We start from the raw sequence: 17,172 nt of genomic DNA on the forward strand, positions 1-17,172 counted from the left end.
GCTCGCGCTTTCCTATAAGTTTGTATGTATCATGGGAATACCACAACCGCTTTTAATAAGATAAATTGAAGCTAAATTTGTGTTATCTTCTGTCGTGCATTGGTCAAACTGGACTACCATCAATATGAAACTCACAAAGAGGGAAAGTGTATGGTGTCGTTAAACTCTAAGGATCCGCTACAACAACTTGGAACATGGAATATAATTTCCAGTTGCTGAGCAGCAAAAACACAAAATTAAATATAATCAATCTTTAATGCAATAACAAGGAAATAAAAAGGTAAAGAAGCACCACATTGTTTTCCACATAATAATTATCCTGGTATAAACCTTAATAAAGTTTTAATTTGAAACAATAAGTCCGAGTTCTTTTCACTTAATTCACCCTTAAAACAAAACATAGAGAAATTATTAATATTACAAAATACTCAATTCCCTAGTAAAATGTCGACTCGAATTTGGTTCAAACATTGTCAAAATGACAAAGGTCACTAGATTTCCGTTTCCAATCGGCGGCCATCTTGAACCGCAAAATGGGGCTGGAGCCAAAATTGACATAAACTTAACCTTAAACTCCCTATTATTAACAACGAAGTAAAACAAGCTGTCGGGAGCGTTCTCAGATGGTTTGAAGTAAAAATGGCCGCCTATTGAGAGCGCTTCAACGTAAAAAAGGACGTAACTCTGTCGTCAAATTACACACATATAAAACAGCCTTAATCGGGACGCCTATGATAATTACCGAATAATAAAAACAAACATATATATATAATACGTAAATATACCTGAAGAGGAACTGGGCTGAGTTAAGCACTGGATTTGGCACAAAAACTAAAATTATCATCCTTCTGGGTTAAACGTTTTAACGTATGCCCTTTGTTAGAGGTATCTCTGGATTACAACTAAAAATGGAATCCGACTCCTACGTTACTTGGTTCACTATGTACATCAAGTATAAGCTTTAAGTAATTCGTTTCATGTTAAAGTACCTAGTTTTGGTAAAGATGCAACTACACCACTAAGTTTATTTTAGCAAAGATAGTATAGTAGTTAGTTTGTACTTTAGTTCTAGAAGTTTTACATTGAAAATTGTTAACTACACAGAGAATACGTTAATCAAGAAAATACAGAGCGGGCAGTGCGGTTGTGGCCTTAAATAACCAAAAATGGACAGATAGTGCATAGAGAATTCGCAGTTGAATATTTGCTTTAGAGAGATCGAATACTCTTTTAAAATCAACCTTTTAAACGTTCAAAAGCAACATTTTAATCAGTCTGATAACGTTGCTTTAATTTTAACACAATTGGACTATCTGGTTAAACAACTGAAAAAAAGACGATATGTAAAAATGCTGTGGAATGAGAAAAATGAAAAATTCCGAAATTGGCAATAACGTCAGCGAATATATAGTTCCAATTCTTTAATTATTTTCCTATATTTTCTCTTTCAACGTTGCCAGACTGTCAGATTTTTCCCGCAAACCAATGGATTAAAACCTCCCTATAAATATTTTAAATACCACAACTATTATTAACCTGGAAAATGGAAGTTTCTAGTATTGCTCGTTGTAGCTACCATACAAACCGTTATTTTGCAACCAATCAAATCTTATTCAACGATCAACAATCGGCGAAAACCCAAAGGGATCCACGTCCAAAAAAGTGCAACAAACACGTCTAAACTACGCGCAATTATTAACAAACTTATCTACCATTATAGTTAAATATACATTCTGTAGAATATCGTAATGTGTAATCACCTTAAGTACAATAATTAGTTAATGGGGTGTGGGGTCCCCCCCATCGTCGGAGTGGACCGAATCGTGGTGTTATGACTTTTTGGGCAATAGAGAGGTTTCCTCACTCCTAGAGTCCATTTGTTCCTCATCATTGGGACTATTTTTCAGGGAGCCGTTGATGTCCCCACTTTTTACGCTCAAGCGATTCGGGGGACTCGCATTGCTCAAGTGAGAGGGGCTCTTGGGACTCTGCAACTGCAAGAATTTAAGTTAGAATAGGATAGATGTTTGATATATAGAATGAAGAATTTTATTGTCTCTATAGAAAATAAACATCATTAAAGTCTTCTCCGAATGACTAAAATGAACAGTGCTATGAATAATATAACGCGGCGGAAACATATGGCTCGTAGGTCATTAATGACAATTCTAGAGGGAAAAGTTTCCCTCCCTTGAACAAGAAAACGTTCCTTATGGGAGAAACGTTTCTCAAGAGCAAACGTTTCACTGGATGAGGAACCAATTCCTGCAAGAGAAACATCCCTCTTAAATAAGGAAACGTTCCTTTAAAGAGGTAGGTTTTTCCTGAAGAGCAAATATTCCCTTGCCTTCGCGTTTTGCACACTCGACATTTCCAGCATAGAATATTTTCCTGATTACAGAAGCTAAAACAAAACGAACTAACACACCTCATATTGATTAATCAGCTCCTGCTGGCTCTTGTTTTGGAGGTTTCTCGAGGACTTTCGGCGAGGCGTCAGCCTTCCGGAACTGATCTCGTCGTCCTCAGTGGCGTGCAGCATCTGCAAATACAAGTTTCTCTAATTTACAGTTACCTTTTCATTATTTTAAAATTAAATGAAACAGGAAATCTACCTGGAAAGACCTGGTTTATCACTGTTTCAATAATCTTCGACAAAACGTTTACCTACATGCACAGCCCTATCCATCTTGACAAAAAGACAGGACCTACAAGGAAAGGAAAATAACTGGATGAGGATTTTTAGGACTAAAAAAATTGAAAAATTGTAAAATTAGAAAAAATAAATATACATTTAAAAAAAGGAACAAAAATTGAAAAATATTAATAAAAAGGAGATCTCAAAATTATGGATATATAAAATGGAACAGGGATACACATAAGAAAAGACTAAGAGGAAAAAATATATTTAAAAAGTAAAAATAAATTATAACTGAAAAAAGGTCAAAAATTGAAGGAATTTTGTATTAAGGAATTTGTTGTCGTTGTTGCAAAACTCGTACACGTATAAGATTTTTACCTTATCAATTTCCTCGTCGAACTGCTCTTTGGTTTGATTTTCTCTCTTGGACTTCTCCATAAGAGTGGCCCTTTTGGCAGCCAAATAGAGGCTTCGCTTTATCTTCAAGTACAGCACCTCAGTGGAAGCCCTTACAGTATAATCGGGAATGAATGTGTGTCTCAGCATAGAGTCGATGTTGAGTGATTCAAGACTGCCCATACCTGCAGGAGCCGCAGGCGATTCTGAAAATCAAGAATACTTATTTAACGAATAAGTATTTTAATTGCTTTTTCATATATGTCAGCTGCATCTCGAAAAATCGAAAATTGATAAAATTATAAACATTTCTAAAAAATACGGTTCCAAAATACGCCCTCTGAAATATGACAAGAAAATGTGTTATTTCGACTATCATGAATACTTTATTTGTTGGAAATCGAGAAAAGAAATGGTCATACCAATGCCAACAGTTTGCACCAAAGCCTGCGTGCCGAAGTAGGTGAAGGGTCCGCCCTCAAACACCAAATTCTCTTTGCCAACAGTCACTTCCACTCTTCCCTCCAATATGATAACGAAAAAGTCTACCGCTTTGCCCTGACTGTAGATCACGTTAGCGGGATCGTTGCGCCATTCTTTGTTCTTCTTAATGTGGTTCACGATGTCCTGCTTGAGCAAGCGTTTGAGGATCGTTTCCGAGATCATGTTAGATTGGAATGGTTCCACACCTCAAATAATAATAGTTTACATATTATTTGCGTTAACCGTAAATTTATAGCTTACTGGTGCTGAGGTATTGGTACGCCGCCAATGTCAGCTGAGGGCTCATTCGGACCTTGTTTTTGTCAGTCTTGTCCGCAAACACTGTGAAATCCTTGCGACCTTCAGTGCCCTTTCTACGTCGTTTTGTTCTGTTGTCAGCTAAATAAAATATCAGTTAATAATAAATCGCTACTTCAGTCGTTTAAAAAACACTTACTAATCACATCAGTTTCATCTACAATCTCCGATTGGATAAGCTCTTCAATTACGTCCTCCAACGTGATAAGGCCAATAGTTTCATAGAAAGGATCTCCTTCGCCATCCGAATTGACTCGAGAAACAAACGCCATATGACCCTTGTTACCCTCTTTGAATATCTTGAATATGACATCCAAAGTGACGTCCTCGAAGACAAAGTTGCATGGATTTTGATAGAATTGACACAAAGTTTTTAAGGGGGTATTGTCGTCCGGATCCACGAAAGCCAAATCCTTGATGTAAAGCATGGTGACGATGTTTTGCCGATTGCCCTCGTATACGGGAATTCTGTAGAAATTGTCGATTAGAAACTTCTGTTATGTAACTTTATATGAAATAAATTATACAGACAAACTAGGAAAGAAAATTATAATTAAAAAAATTATAAAAAGTGAAAAATCAAAGCTTACTCAGAAAATGCGAATTCAAAATTAAGGTTAGTTCAGGCTAGGAAGAGATCTACATAACGCAACCTAAGAAATCGATTAAGATTACTGCCAATTGTTGTTTAAAAAAAAACTGAGACGATCATAACTTTTCAAGCATAATAGAGCAAAAATTTGAGGTTTTCTATCTTATACCATGAGCCTTGAATTACTGTTAAATAAACTAGCGTAGAATACTTCTGAAAGATGTAAGAAATTAATTTTAAAAAACTGTTCAATGGTGTTTTTGAATAATCACAGGGATGACTCTGATGTTTCAGAAATACTTAAAATAAAATTTTGAGAATTTCTAACTTAAACTATAAGCTTTGAAAATCGGTTAAACATAGTGGCATAGAGTTTTTCTGGAAGGTATAAGAAATTATTGGAAAGTGCAAGTCATCGTTTTCATTTATTAGTTCTACTTTTCATGAATGATTTAGTTAAAAAAATATATTTTTCTAAATAAAGCTATGCGGTTTTGCTATAATTCGACACAGTAACGTAAATGGTTTCTGAAACTTTAAAAAAATTACTTAATAATTCTGGGTTATGTTGGAGTCTTAAGGGAAAAGCTTCTGACACCAGGTATTCTTTTGTACGTGGGTACCGCCACGTCAAATCAGGACAATGGTCGAGACAAAACACTACCGTAACGTCAACAAGTCTATATTTAAAAATCTGTGATAACTATTACTGTATTAGGTGCGTTAGAATCTCAAGTATGAATTTGGAGGAAGGTCGGATTTTAGTTTATGCCTAGAGTTCCACTCTAAATCTGCCAAAAAAGGAAGCAGGAAAAACGAGCAGAATTTGGTTTCTGCCCATTTTGTTCTAGTTGACCAATCAGAACACAAATTTGGTAGGTTCCCACGAACTTAGGATTTTTAGATTGAATGAGAAAAAACAGACCTTAAAAGGTTTTTGCAATTAACGTCTTAACACATGTGACTCTGCGAAGGGCCAGACTACTGATAAGGACTGGTGAGTGGCGACAGAGTCACGGTGTGTTAAGAGTACTCGAGAATATTTTTACCTAATGGTTCTCACGGTCAAACCAGAACATCCCTCAAGTTGAGCGATTTATGTATATTGGTTATCGCTTCGTTTGGGATGAGGCATAGCAGATGAGTTGGACGGGTATCCAACAGTTACATAAAATTTTTCTTCGTTTTCCGACTTCCAATATCTCAGGAAAGAACGTAACTAACCTAAACCAACCTTACTGACTTAGAATATTTCCAAAAGATGTAAGAAATAGTTTAACCATTGGCAACTGTTTTTCGCCTTTAATAATTAATAATTTTTGCTGTTTTAACGGTCCCTGAGCGATTTCGCTCAAACAGTGACGTATTCTAGGAACAGTGTGTAATGAACCAAACTAAAACGCAATGGCCTAATATTTCCGGTCTTTATTATTCTATTTGACATTCGCCACTGATTCGGAATATCGAATCATAATTCATATTGTGACGAATTCACAACTTTGTGCACCAATAAATTTTAATTAGTGCTCACAAATCACGGCAAAACCATAACCGATTGTAATTATGCCAACAAATTACCGCTATAAATTCCGGTCTTTGAAACCACTTAATCACTTGCAACAATCTGGCAGACATACCTGGAATAGCCACTCTTCATGATTTCAGTTATGGTCTCAAAGTCCAAAACTGAGTCATAGTCCAACATAAAGACATCTTCGATCTTGGTCATAACGTCTACAACAGACTTCTTGCGCAGCTCCAACGCGCCGCTGATGATATTCACTTCATCCTTGTCTAGATCGTTTTCTCCGGTAGTAACCTGCACAAAAATGCATCTTTTGAGCACATAAATGTCTTAATCGATTTTATCTTTAGCTCTAATAATAGCAATAATTAATATTACATACTCAGAAAATAATTAGTTTTAATCTACATTTCACTCGAGAGCTAATCGATTTTAATGTATTTAGAACTTGGCAAATACGTAAACAAAGTGCGATGTTTATCCGAAATACCATCTGCGAACCTTCGGATAATGACGGATATTCATTCAGCAGGAAATTTTTGCTAAAAATTCGCTATTCCAAGATTAATTGAATCACAATAATAAATTATATAACTAAAGTCGGAAATAGCACTTTTCACGTACGTGTTTTTCCCTACAACGAAAAGTACACTTTGAATATGCCAAATTTTCCGGCTCACTGATTATTTTCAGATCAATTTCGAAGCTCGAAATCGTGAAACCCCTCAAAAAAAAGAAATGATAAGGTAAAACCGGTGAAAGGGCTTTAATTTGGTGATAAACAACAAGAAGTATTGTAAAATACTGATTTTTCTAGGTCAGCTTAATTGCATTTCATACTTTTACTCGTGTTGTTGTTGCCGTTGTGGAATTCTACTTGACTAAATAATAATAACAACGCTGCGAAATTGGAAATTATTATTATTGGGTGCAAGGTATGTTATTGAGAGCATTTTGGTGTTACCAGGAATCATCACCCCATGTCAATGACTTCCTCATCCTTTAAATTCGCATAAAAATGCGCGCAATCGAGTATTTTTATCCCATTGGAAAGTTGCCAATTGGAGCACATTGAGGATCTACGCGAGGATTTCGTCTGAAGTCCAGAAACACCTACTCAAAATGTTGACTTACCTAAGACGTCTGTTACTGTAATGATAACTGTAACTTTTATGTCACGTTTCTCACCAAGTATGCAAATAAATAATACACTTAAATTATGTGATGAAATCATCGTCCACGCTTTGCGAATAAATACTCTGTATATTAGTTTGTTAAACCATTAATGAATACTAATTATTATCATTGACTTGAGTGAAGATGGTGTTGCAATTTAGACAAGGACGAGCCATTTTCAATGTGTTTTATTGTCGCAATATTATGATGGTAGGGTATTAAGAGAGTAAATAAAATAATCCCCGTAATAAGAGAACTTTATCTATATGTAAAAGTACGTAAAAGAAATTTAAACAACGCTATTGTAACTGCCCAAACACCAAGATTTTCTACGCCAATGAATTTTTCGTTGGCACAGGGATCGAAACTTAAGAAAATTGTATCTACCTAAACAGACCATCTACGCCAAAGAATTTCTGTGGAAATGATCTACTAAGTATTACATAAGCGCCGCAAAATTTCTGGTTTCATGCGTTAAAAACCAGTGCCGCAGCGGAACCGCATTTTATGACGTTATAAACCGCTCAAAGAACTGCACAGAAAAAATCGTAGCAACCCAAACAAAGCTTCTATGTTAATGAGTTTTGAGGTAATTTATCCCTTAACTCTTAAGATACCATCAGCAACATTTTTAACTTCAGTGGTTAAACACAGAAGCGTAGAGGAGCCGTGACCACTTAAGTAAAGGGTATGCGCCAATAGATTTCAGAAGAAACGTATTGGGTGAAAGTATCACTACCTGCATTAAAAGGCAAAAGCGCATCGCCTTTTGTTTTTGACGTAATCACGATCGGACTTAGTCTAATTTTTGACAAAGAAAGTTGTCCTATGTTGCCAGACTTTGCAAAATTTCTCTAAACTTAAGGAGACCTTTTCCTTACAGATTAACGCCACCAACTCGAGGGGAAACTGGGCGTTTATATTAGAAGGGAAGCAGTTCGGCATAAAAAGCGGGGGCATGCTAACTTGAAAATGAAACCTGAAACGAAAGTGAGGACTTTTTTATGGTCTGCGACAGACTTTTCGTCTACTATAAAAGTGCGAAATCGATATAAAGGAGCGGGCTAAACTCCACTCGGGAACTCGGCGTATCCCCAATCTAAAAAGTTGCAGGATATTTATAAACGCGGGAAAGCGGACATTACGGGAAAATTTGGTTTGAGAAACGTGCCAATAAAATCGTCTGAGAACAGTCTATGAGACGTTATATTTATTAGTTGGCACGTTTTAGTCTTAAACCGTGATATGTGCAAGAGGAAAAATATGGAACATTTATTGTGCAACTGTACTGATAATAGCACTTTATACACGCCATTCATAACTCACCTTTCTATGATTAAAATATGAAAATGCGCCTCTATTATTAATGTGTGGAATGTGCTCTCTGCACTTACATATACAGCCTTTCTGTTTATTTAGCAAATTTGCTCTCTAAAGGTTGATGGAGAACAAAGAAAACACCCCGATATCTAGAATTTCTTAGGCGATAACATTATGTGATCGCCCTTGTTACGTTCTGTTTGGATGTCTACATGTTTACTCTTGATAAATCCGCGACAAGCATAAAAGTATACGTACTTTGGTAGAACGATCGAAACCATACTGTTTTTAGACTAGAAAACAGCAATTTTTGCTTATTTTAGAATCATTCGCCACGGTATGTCGAATAGCTGATTTATGTTTTGTACGTGTTAGGCTAAAATCATTTATCAAAGCGTGTAATAAAAAAAAACGTTTTTTTTGTAATCCATTGTGGTTGATGTGGAATAGATATCTAGCTTAGACGTCATTAACGTTTAAATAACATCTTTATCTTCATAAATCTTGGCTTGATTAGCGCGGATGACGGCCCCCAAATACGTCAATTTCATTCAATTATATAATTCAAGTGCTTTTCGCCAAATTATCATTTCAAAAGCTTAAAAAGCAATTTTTAGCACACTCGTAAAACTTTGACGTGATAATCTGCAATCACTTGAATGCTTCTCTCTTAAATCTGAACCATCCTCAATCCAATTAGAAACGATAAGAAGTGCCAGAAATATTCAGGTCGCAGCTAATTAACAATATGCATTATCCCAATAATTTCCCATTCCATAGGCTGGCGTGATATGACGACTAGCCCTGGCCTTTCCTATCCAGTGTCTATTTATATTCGAAATACGGGAACGTACCGGTTTCAACCCATTTTTTCCGAAGTGGAACATATCCTTCGGGAACGTTGCCGGACAGCTACATCGCTGAGTCCTCGTAAACACATCGATAAAAGGTCTTGTTAAATTTATCTTGTACGACCAGGCAATTAGATCATCACCTGGGGTTGATGTCTGACAGTTTATCTTATCCGATTATATGGCAAGACAAACACCGTACCAGTCGTTATATTAACCGTTTACCCTAGAAATATGTAGGACAAGTCAGTTGAAGATAAATTATCAGCGTTGACGGAGATAGGTGAATTTGATGAAAGAAACCGTACTGCTTTTAATGAGCTGGGTATCGGGTTTGAAGACTACGAGGCCTTGATTTTTTCCAAACGGAATTTTAGAAGTTTCCAGTAGTGCAGGAGAAGAAAGCAGCTGATTCAGCATTGTAAATAGCTGCGCACATTTCCTAAGGAAACTGAATGCATTCATTTGAAACCACCAAAAAACAACGCTAAATGCTTCAAAAATTAATAATTTAGCCGAGAAAAATAATTTGTTAATTCGCTAGTGTGCCTCGGTTTTGCGTAAATGTAATAATTAATGGTAGGGCACGAAGAAAGACGGATATCTTGTGAAGAAATAATAAAAATGGCTTTAACCTCATAAACAATAAAAACATTTAGTAAACCTAATGGCTTGAATAATTTTTAATGCGCAGTAGTAACATCTGCACTTGCGTAATGGCAGCGGTTAACATAGGGATTATTTTAAGAAGAAATAATTAAGACTTTGAAATCATAGGAAAATCAATGGCAAATATCCTATCTAGAGACATTCCAATATTTAAAAACTGGAAAAGGTAAAAGCATGCCAAAAGGCAACTGCAAATTTAAAAAATTCAAGGCCCTTATCGAAGAAACGTGTCACGTTTAGTACCTTTTGGGATTTTATTGGCTGTAAGTCTCTGATGTATTGCAAATTGCACGTCAATTTTAGGACAGGAAAAGAAACAAAAGAGGAAAAACACAAATTTTCATTTTTTATTCAAATGAGTGGTAGAACGTCTCTTTGAACGAACAATTTAAAACATTCATAAACCTCATATATCAAGGGAATGGTCCATGGTTAATGCCCTTTAGAAATTCGGTGACCCTACGCCTCCGGGATTTATGTATTAATAAAATTCATTTAAAAAAAGCAGAAAAATTACTTGCGTCCTGACCACCAAATCAGCAGTATAGGCACCCTTGGAACCGCAAATCAAATCAGTGAAGTCGTGGTGCTCTTTAGACTAGGTATTATCCAGTATGAAAGTTTTGAATGGAACAATCCATATAACCAAGATTTCGAAAATATGCAACCAAAATCCTCGGACAGGTCAATTTTTATTTTTTCTTGCGTTTTTTTTTTAATGATAAATTCATATATAAAGGGTAGTCCAAAAATCAGGTACGACCACCAACTTTGTTTTTTCAAATGGAAATGCCTATTTTTTATTTCATTTTTGAATTCTACGCAAAATTCTAAGTGTGTTTCATGTACCATGTCCTATGCCTAAACGCAACAGGTCTATACTCTACTGCCGCTATTGGGCGCCTCAGATTCTTCATTGAACGATGGAGGCCCACGCTCAATTTCCAAAAAAGGTAAACGTTTGGGCTGAAGTAGTCGGCAACAGAATTTTAGGGTCCTTGTTGAAATGTGGAGGACCTATTGGTCGCGTTAACTTTTTGGGATGATCGCACTGGATAATTACTCACTCGGTTGGAAAACAGAAAAGAATATGTATTGAATTCCAAGGGCTATGTTGTAACTGAAGGGTGAAAAAAGGGTATATCTAAATGACTAAGTACATGTAAAAAGGTATCAATGCGAATAGTCGTCTCTCGCTCTCCTTTAGAAAAAACGCCGCGTATAAAATTGAGTGTCAGCAGTTTTGAGTTCTCGCGTACGAGGACGCTTCGAAAACTACACAACCCTATTTCATTGACAGAACATTAACGGGTAAAAAATATTTAGAATTGCTCATAGATCTTGTTGTTGCTCTTGTTGAGCTACATCCAAATGAGAATCATCCTGATGTTCCCAGTGATACTTTATGATTTCAACATGATGGAGGACCCCCTCATTACAACGTTGATGTTAGGGCTTATTTAAAGATATTTTTTCTGAACGCTGAATTGGGAGACGAGGGGTAATTGAATAGCCGGCACGATCACCTGACCTCACGCCTTTAAATAACTTTCTATAGGGTCATTTTAAGAGTAAGGTATACTTTAACCAACCAGCAACTATCGGAGCCTTAAAAGAAAGAATCCGTAATGAACTAAGAACAATTGCCCCAGCAATGCTTCAAAATGTTAAACAGGAGTTCATTTATCGTCTTGTTTATTGGGAAGAAGTAGATGGGATCCAACTTGAACATTTAATTTAATTGTTGCTTGTTTTATTTTGAATTAAATCAGTCCTGTTCAAAACTAAAGAAATTTTAAAGGAAATCAAAAGTTTTAGTTTTTGATATGTTCAATCGTAAATTTTTCGAGACCTGTTGCGTTTAGGTATAAGATATGGTACATGAAACACACTTAGAATTTTACGTAGAATTCAAAAATGAAATAAAAAATAGGTGTTTCCATTTGAAAAAACAAAGTTGGTGGTCGTACCTGATTTTCGGAGTACCCTGTATGCATGAATTTACCATTAAAAAAACCGCAAGAAAAATAAAAATTGACGTGTCCAACGATTTTGGCCGCATATATTCAGCATCTTAGTTCTCTGTACTGTTCCATCCAAAACTTCTACACCGTATAGTAAAGGCCAAACTAAAAGTCTCGTACGTCATCAAAGTTCTGTGTCGTGCTACCCTACGCTGTTGCCAGACTTCAGAACAAATCTTTGAGGCAATATACATATAATTTATTTCAGGACAGTCAGTCGTAAGGTTTTATAAAAAAAAATATTAAAGAATTTTATTATTGTGTAAGTAAATAAAACTTTATCTATCTAATGATCAACATAAACAAACATGGGTTTGCGATTGGCTACAATCCTGTCGGTTTAAAATTTTTCTAGTGATCATGTTTATATCTCGATCGGATTATCGAATTTTAGCTTAATGACGTCACACTAAAATTTCTGACCATATTTTATTATATTTATGTTTTTATTTTATTTATATTTTATTATATGTGTACCTATATGACCATATTTATTATATTTTTAATAATTAACGTTTTACCTTCGTATGATAACTAAATAAGTTTGATATACTCTTTGGATTTTTCGATATGTTGCTTCCTTTCTGAAATAAATATTCAATGAAATTTGTGACGGCGTAGCGCCTTAGTCGCGTAAATTTCATTTAACGTTACAGCAAGCCATGGAAAACAAAACTCACTGTGACTTCTGTAAAATGACGTTTGTGAAAAACACTGTCAATTATCTCGAGAGAATTTGAAGCCCTAAGAAAAAATTAAAATTAATTTATCAACAAATACTTATTACCGCATTTACAAAACAACATTACTGAACTTCACAAACGTCAGTTTACAGAAATCACAGTGAGTTTTGTTTTTCATGGCTTACTATAACATTAAATGAACTTTACGCGACTAAGGCGCTACGCTGTCACAAATTTCATTGAATATTTATTTCAGAAAGGAAGCGACATATCGAGAAACCCAAAAAGGCAAAAAAGTTTCAAAAGCAATCAGGCAACAATGGTGCACCGTTGTTTTATTGAAATTAATGTTTTTTGTTGAACTTTTGAAAGAAAGAAAGAGAGGGTAACACATATCATGCACTTCTAGGAGAAGTGGGTGGTCCAAACTTATGAAGCTTATGTGAAGCCATGAGCAATGTTTATGTTCTAAATTTCACTTCAATCGGATCAGTGATTTAAAAGTTATGAGGAAAAAACGAAAATAAAATTCCTACTTCAACACCCTCTATCTCCGAAACGATGTGATTTAGGAAATAAGTTTTTATCATGAATGGCCATTATTTTAACATGTTCTATCAATTCCTGAAGTTATCAAGATAAAACCTACATCACCTTGTATATTGATTCCGAGATAAACATCACCAATGTGGCCAAGATATTTCGTCATAGATGACGTGCGAGACTTTTAGTTTGGTGTTACCTATACCATATCTTCTCTTGTAAGGCATAGCTACTACGCCGCGAATTTTAGTAAATGTACTATACGTAAACTTGAGTGAAGATCGAGAATTTAAGAACGAGACACAGTCCATGGCGTAAAGGGTACACTGTGAATAAAGTATTTTTTAACACGAATTTCATTGATACAGCAAAATTGACCAACCGACGCATCATTATACTCAAGGCTGGGAAATTATTCTGTCACTGTAATAACTCATGTCCTGGTATAATTTCATAATTTAACAATAACAGAAGTGGGCAAAAATATTAGCTGTAATATGTATCCAAGCGTTATTTACTTTACAGGAAACAATGCTGACTGATAACCGAAAATATTAGTCATTTCACTAGTTTAATATGCATGGACAAATGAGCAAAAACTGCATTTACCGTGACCTTTCTCCTGACATGTTTGTCAACATAACCCGAGCGATTTGCTTGAAAGCAGTTACTTCAAGACCCATTCCAAGGTTAGATATGCAATAAAACGTAGATACACAATATTGGTAAATACTACTAGTTGTTTTCCACAAGTATTAACTAAGTCTCGGGTTAAAAGTGTGTCAAACACTCATGTTCAAAGTATAAAACCTGACGGAAAACGTTCAGGAAGCAAGTGCAAATAGCAGAGAATTTCCACACGAGCTTGCGAATGAAGGCAAAAAAGTGCACTTTTCAACAAGATATAAAGAGAATTACAAACGAGCACTTACCATCACGAGCTCCTTAAGCCTCTCCCTGGTATAAACATTTCCGATCTCCTCACCAAGCACCCAATCCAGGAATTTGGCCACTGTATAACTCAGGGGAAAAGTGAGTGCCATGACGCACTTGGTGATAAAAATCGTCTTTGCGCCGATGGCCAGGCCGTGCCTAGAACACACCGCCTGCGGGAAGATCTCGCCGAAGAGCACGATTGCCAACGTGGAGAAAATAACGGCAATCAAACCGGAAGTAAGCCCATCCAACAAAATGGTGAAGATCGAGTTCACCAACACGTTACCGAGCAGAATCGAGCACAATAGGTAGTTCCCGTGGTTACGGACCGGTTGAATCGCGCGTGCGTATTTACGCTCCCTGGGGGTACCTGTGTTGCACAGAATTTTTAATTCCGTCTTATTCATAGACATCAGACCTAAATTTAGTCCTGAGAACAGACATGAGAAGGCCATGCAAATGAAAATAATGACGATGGAAGCCCAGACTGGTATTAAACTATTGTAGGTCTTGATTTGCGTCCAGGAGTGATGACCTTGGTGCACGAAGGGCTTCAGTGAGTTGGCCGGACCATCTTTGACGCATAGAAAAAAGGACTCTGCGTCTCCAGTGAGAGAAGGCAGTTTTATCCGTATTCGAGCGGTAGTCGTACCTTGGAGAGATCCATTTTCAATCTAATCAATAAAACTACATAAAACATTTACCCTTCACTGGAAAAGTAACTTACAGTAAACCCTTTAGAAACAGGTAAAAAACACATTTCCCCAAACTCTCCATTCTCCATTGTGAAAGTAACAATCATGTTTTCCGTGAAACCCTCACCAAAAAGTCTGATGGTGTGCACATTTTCTGATAAAACTCCTGGAATACCATTATCATCTAATTTTATTTCTTTGTATGATTCTTCAATTCGCAGGGATATGACACGGATGGTTCCTATATCCTCAGGACTTAAAATTCCATTTGTCAAAGATGTTGCATTGTCATCCCTTCTTGCTCTGCTTTCAACGAAACTATGAGTCAAGGGTGGAGAGCTAATAGAAAGAAGTTACTTAAAATTAAAAGTGAAATAAGGCGATAATGGTTACTCAAAAATGCTTAAAACTATTTCAAATAACTTTAAATTTTAGTAAAATCAAGGCCCAGTTTTTCTAGTACCTGATAACTTTACAGGCAGGGTTAATCCTATAAAAACAATAAAATCAGAGCACAACATTGGTCAAGTTCTGCATTTCTATGTATATTATCTTACTGATATGGTAACCAGAGGTTTTAAAAAATTGTCTTTAAAGCCTCCTTAATACCATGTTGATTATCAAGTTGACAACCCACTATAACTACCCAGATTATTATGTTTATTACCTTGTATTGATGCAACATCTCTAACATATAAATGGTTATGTAAATATTACTTGTTAGGAAGGTCATTATCATGTAACTTATGACTTAAATAGTAAACTGACAACACTATTTTTGTAAGCTCTATACAATTTGAGACATAATATGAATTACTCTGCAAATAAAATGACAGTATGTCAAAAACCAATGAGAAATTTCTATTCTACAATTAGGTGTTGAACCCACATTTCTTCATAGGAAAAGTTAAAGAACTGAGGCATAAAAATCCAATAGAGAAAACATACAGGGCAGCTTCTAATTGTGAGAAGGTATAGGCTATACATACAGTGCAAACTGGTGAAAAGCAATTTGGAGAAAGGAAATTTAAGTGAATAATGAAACAAAAGCAGTAAAGAGGCAACTTTCAAATCAAAAGGTAATAGCTAAGGGCCCCAAAAGGATTTTTATGACACAAGTAATGCTTAAAATGAGAGAAATGTTCAATTAACACCCTGTTAACATAAAAAAGTTTGCAGAATTAACTGCTATCATTGTAAGACTCTGCCCAGAAGAGCTCCATTCCCAATATATTCAAGTTTCTATAATGGTTATTAACTGGTGAAGATTTTAATAAAATAGGCATTTTTCATAATATAAAAAAAATTATTTGCTAAACTTTAACACGAAACTAATTAGAAACCAAGATATTCAAAATGTGTTTAAAAGATTTTTTTCATTTTGACCCAAGAACACCCTATACAATATTGCCTTTACAGTTAGTGCAGTAATTATTATTATATATTGTATGTGTTCAGTCAGTAATTGACTCACTGATGAGGAGTCAATCTGCAATTCCATCTACTCACTAATAACTATGTTCTTGATTAGCTATTGTTTAAACTGAGGATTCTCTTAACTTTAAGTGTAAACCTTACGAATTGGTCCAAATGTCTTTTAAAAAAATATATGAGGACATAAAACTCTCCTTCTACGTACCTTTTCCGGTTGTTATTCCCAGGTAAAGGTACAGAAACAGCAGGCCCTTGATGAAACCACTCATAAACTTTGGTATCGAGAATGTTAGGCTTGATAAATCCAACCTGGTTATCCCTGGTCTGATGGGGCAGACAGAAGTAAACTTTCCCACTAACACCCCCGAATATAGTCAAGTTATACTGTGCCCACTTTTGGTCCGTCTGTATTTCACTGATGTTATATGGGAAATCCGCACCGCGACACTCCGCGTTCCTCTGAGACATTTGCTGGGTGACCTTAACGAGCATTTTGGGGTAGAGATTACGGCCCCGTACGTCGAACAGGACCTTTGTGTACGTGCCATTGTTAAAGATGATTTGCGACAGTTGCTTGATTTCCAACTGAAAGAATTCAGGAATGTTGGGGTCCTCGAGACTTGTTATTTCAGTGGCGAGCAACAGCGTCAAGAGGCTTGCCAGACTTGTGAACGCGCGAGACGAAACTCTCGCCATGATATTTCGAAGGGAACTAAATGGAAAAATGAAAACAAAGAAAAATTTTATAACCTATTTTTATTTGACGTGCCGACATGTCAATGAGGTGCTTGTCAGAACGGAAAATGACTAATGTCACTAGAAATGGTGTTCATAATGCACGAACTCTGATCTCATAGATTCGTTTTACAAGGCGTTTTGCCGAATT

At 35.9% G+C, this 17,172-nt stretch overlaps 1 protein-coding gene across 1 annotated transcript; it reads right to left on the minus strand.

Moving 5' to 3' along the window:
* Positions 1 to 236: 236 nt before the first annotated feature.
* uex (metal transporter uex) lies at positions 237 to 17,020 on the minus strand. The gene is made up of 10 exons (XM_066389996.1): positions 16,492 to 17,020; positions 14,885 to 15,191; positions 14,154 to 14,831; positions 6,068 to 6,249; positions 3,978 to 4,306; positions 3,782 to 3,919; positions 3,460 to 3,726; positions 3,020 to 3,243; positions 2,429 to 2,542; positions 237 to 1,994 (listed from the first exon to the last, which is right to left on the minus strand). The coding sequence occupies exons 1-10, from the start codon at positions 16,980 to 16,982 to the stop codon at positions 1,830 to 1,832; spliced, it is 2,895 nt and encodes a 964-aa protein (XP_066246093.1). The 5' UTR covers positions 16,983 to 17,020; the 3' UTR covers positions 237 to 1,829.
* Positions 17,021 to 17,172: the final 152 nt, after the last annotated feature.

The sequence above is a fragment of the Euwallacea similis genome, chromosome 5 (assembly GCF_039881205.1).
Source record: "Euwallacea similis isolate ESF13 chromosome 5, ESF131.1, whole genome shotgun sequence".
NCBI classification, from domain to species: domain Eukaryota; kingdom Metazoa; phylum Arthropoda; class Insecta; order Coleoptera; family Curculionidae; genus Euwallacea; species Euwallacea similis.

Coding starts and splice junctions, on each gene's coding strand:
- uex (XM_066389996.1), bottom strand. CDS start 16,982: ATGGCGAGAGTTTCGTCTCGCGCGTTCACAAGTCTGGCAAGCCTCTTG. Junction 3,244..3,459: donor GGTGCAAACTGTTGGCATTG/GTATGACCATTT, acceptor CTTGATTTTCAG/AATCGCCTGCGGCTCCTGCA. Junction 1,995..2,428: donor AGCTGATTAATCAATATGAG/GTGTGTTAGTTC, acceptor AAATTCTTGCAG/TTGCAGAGTCCCAAGAGCCC.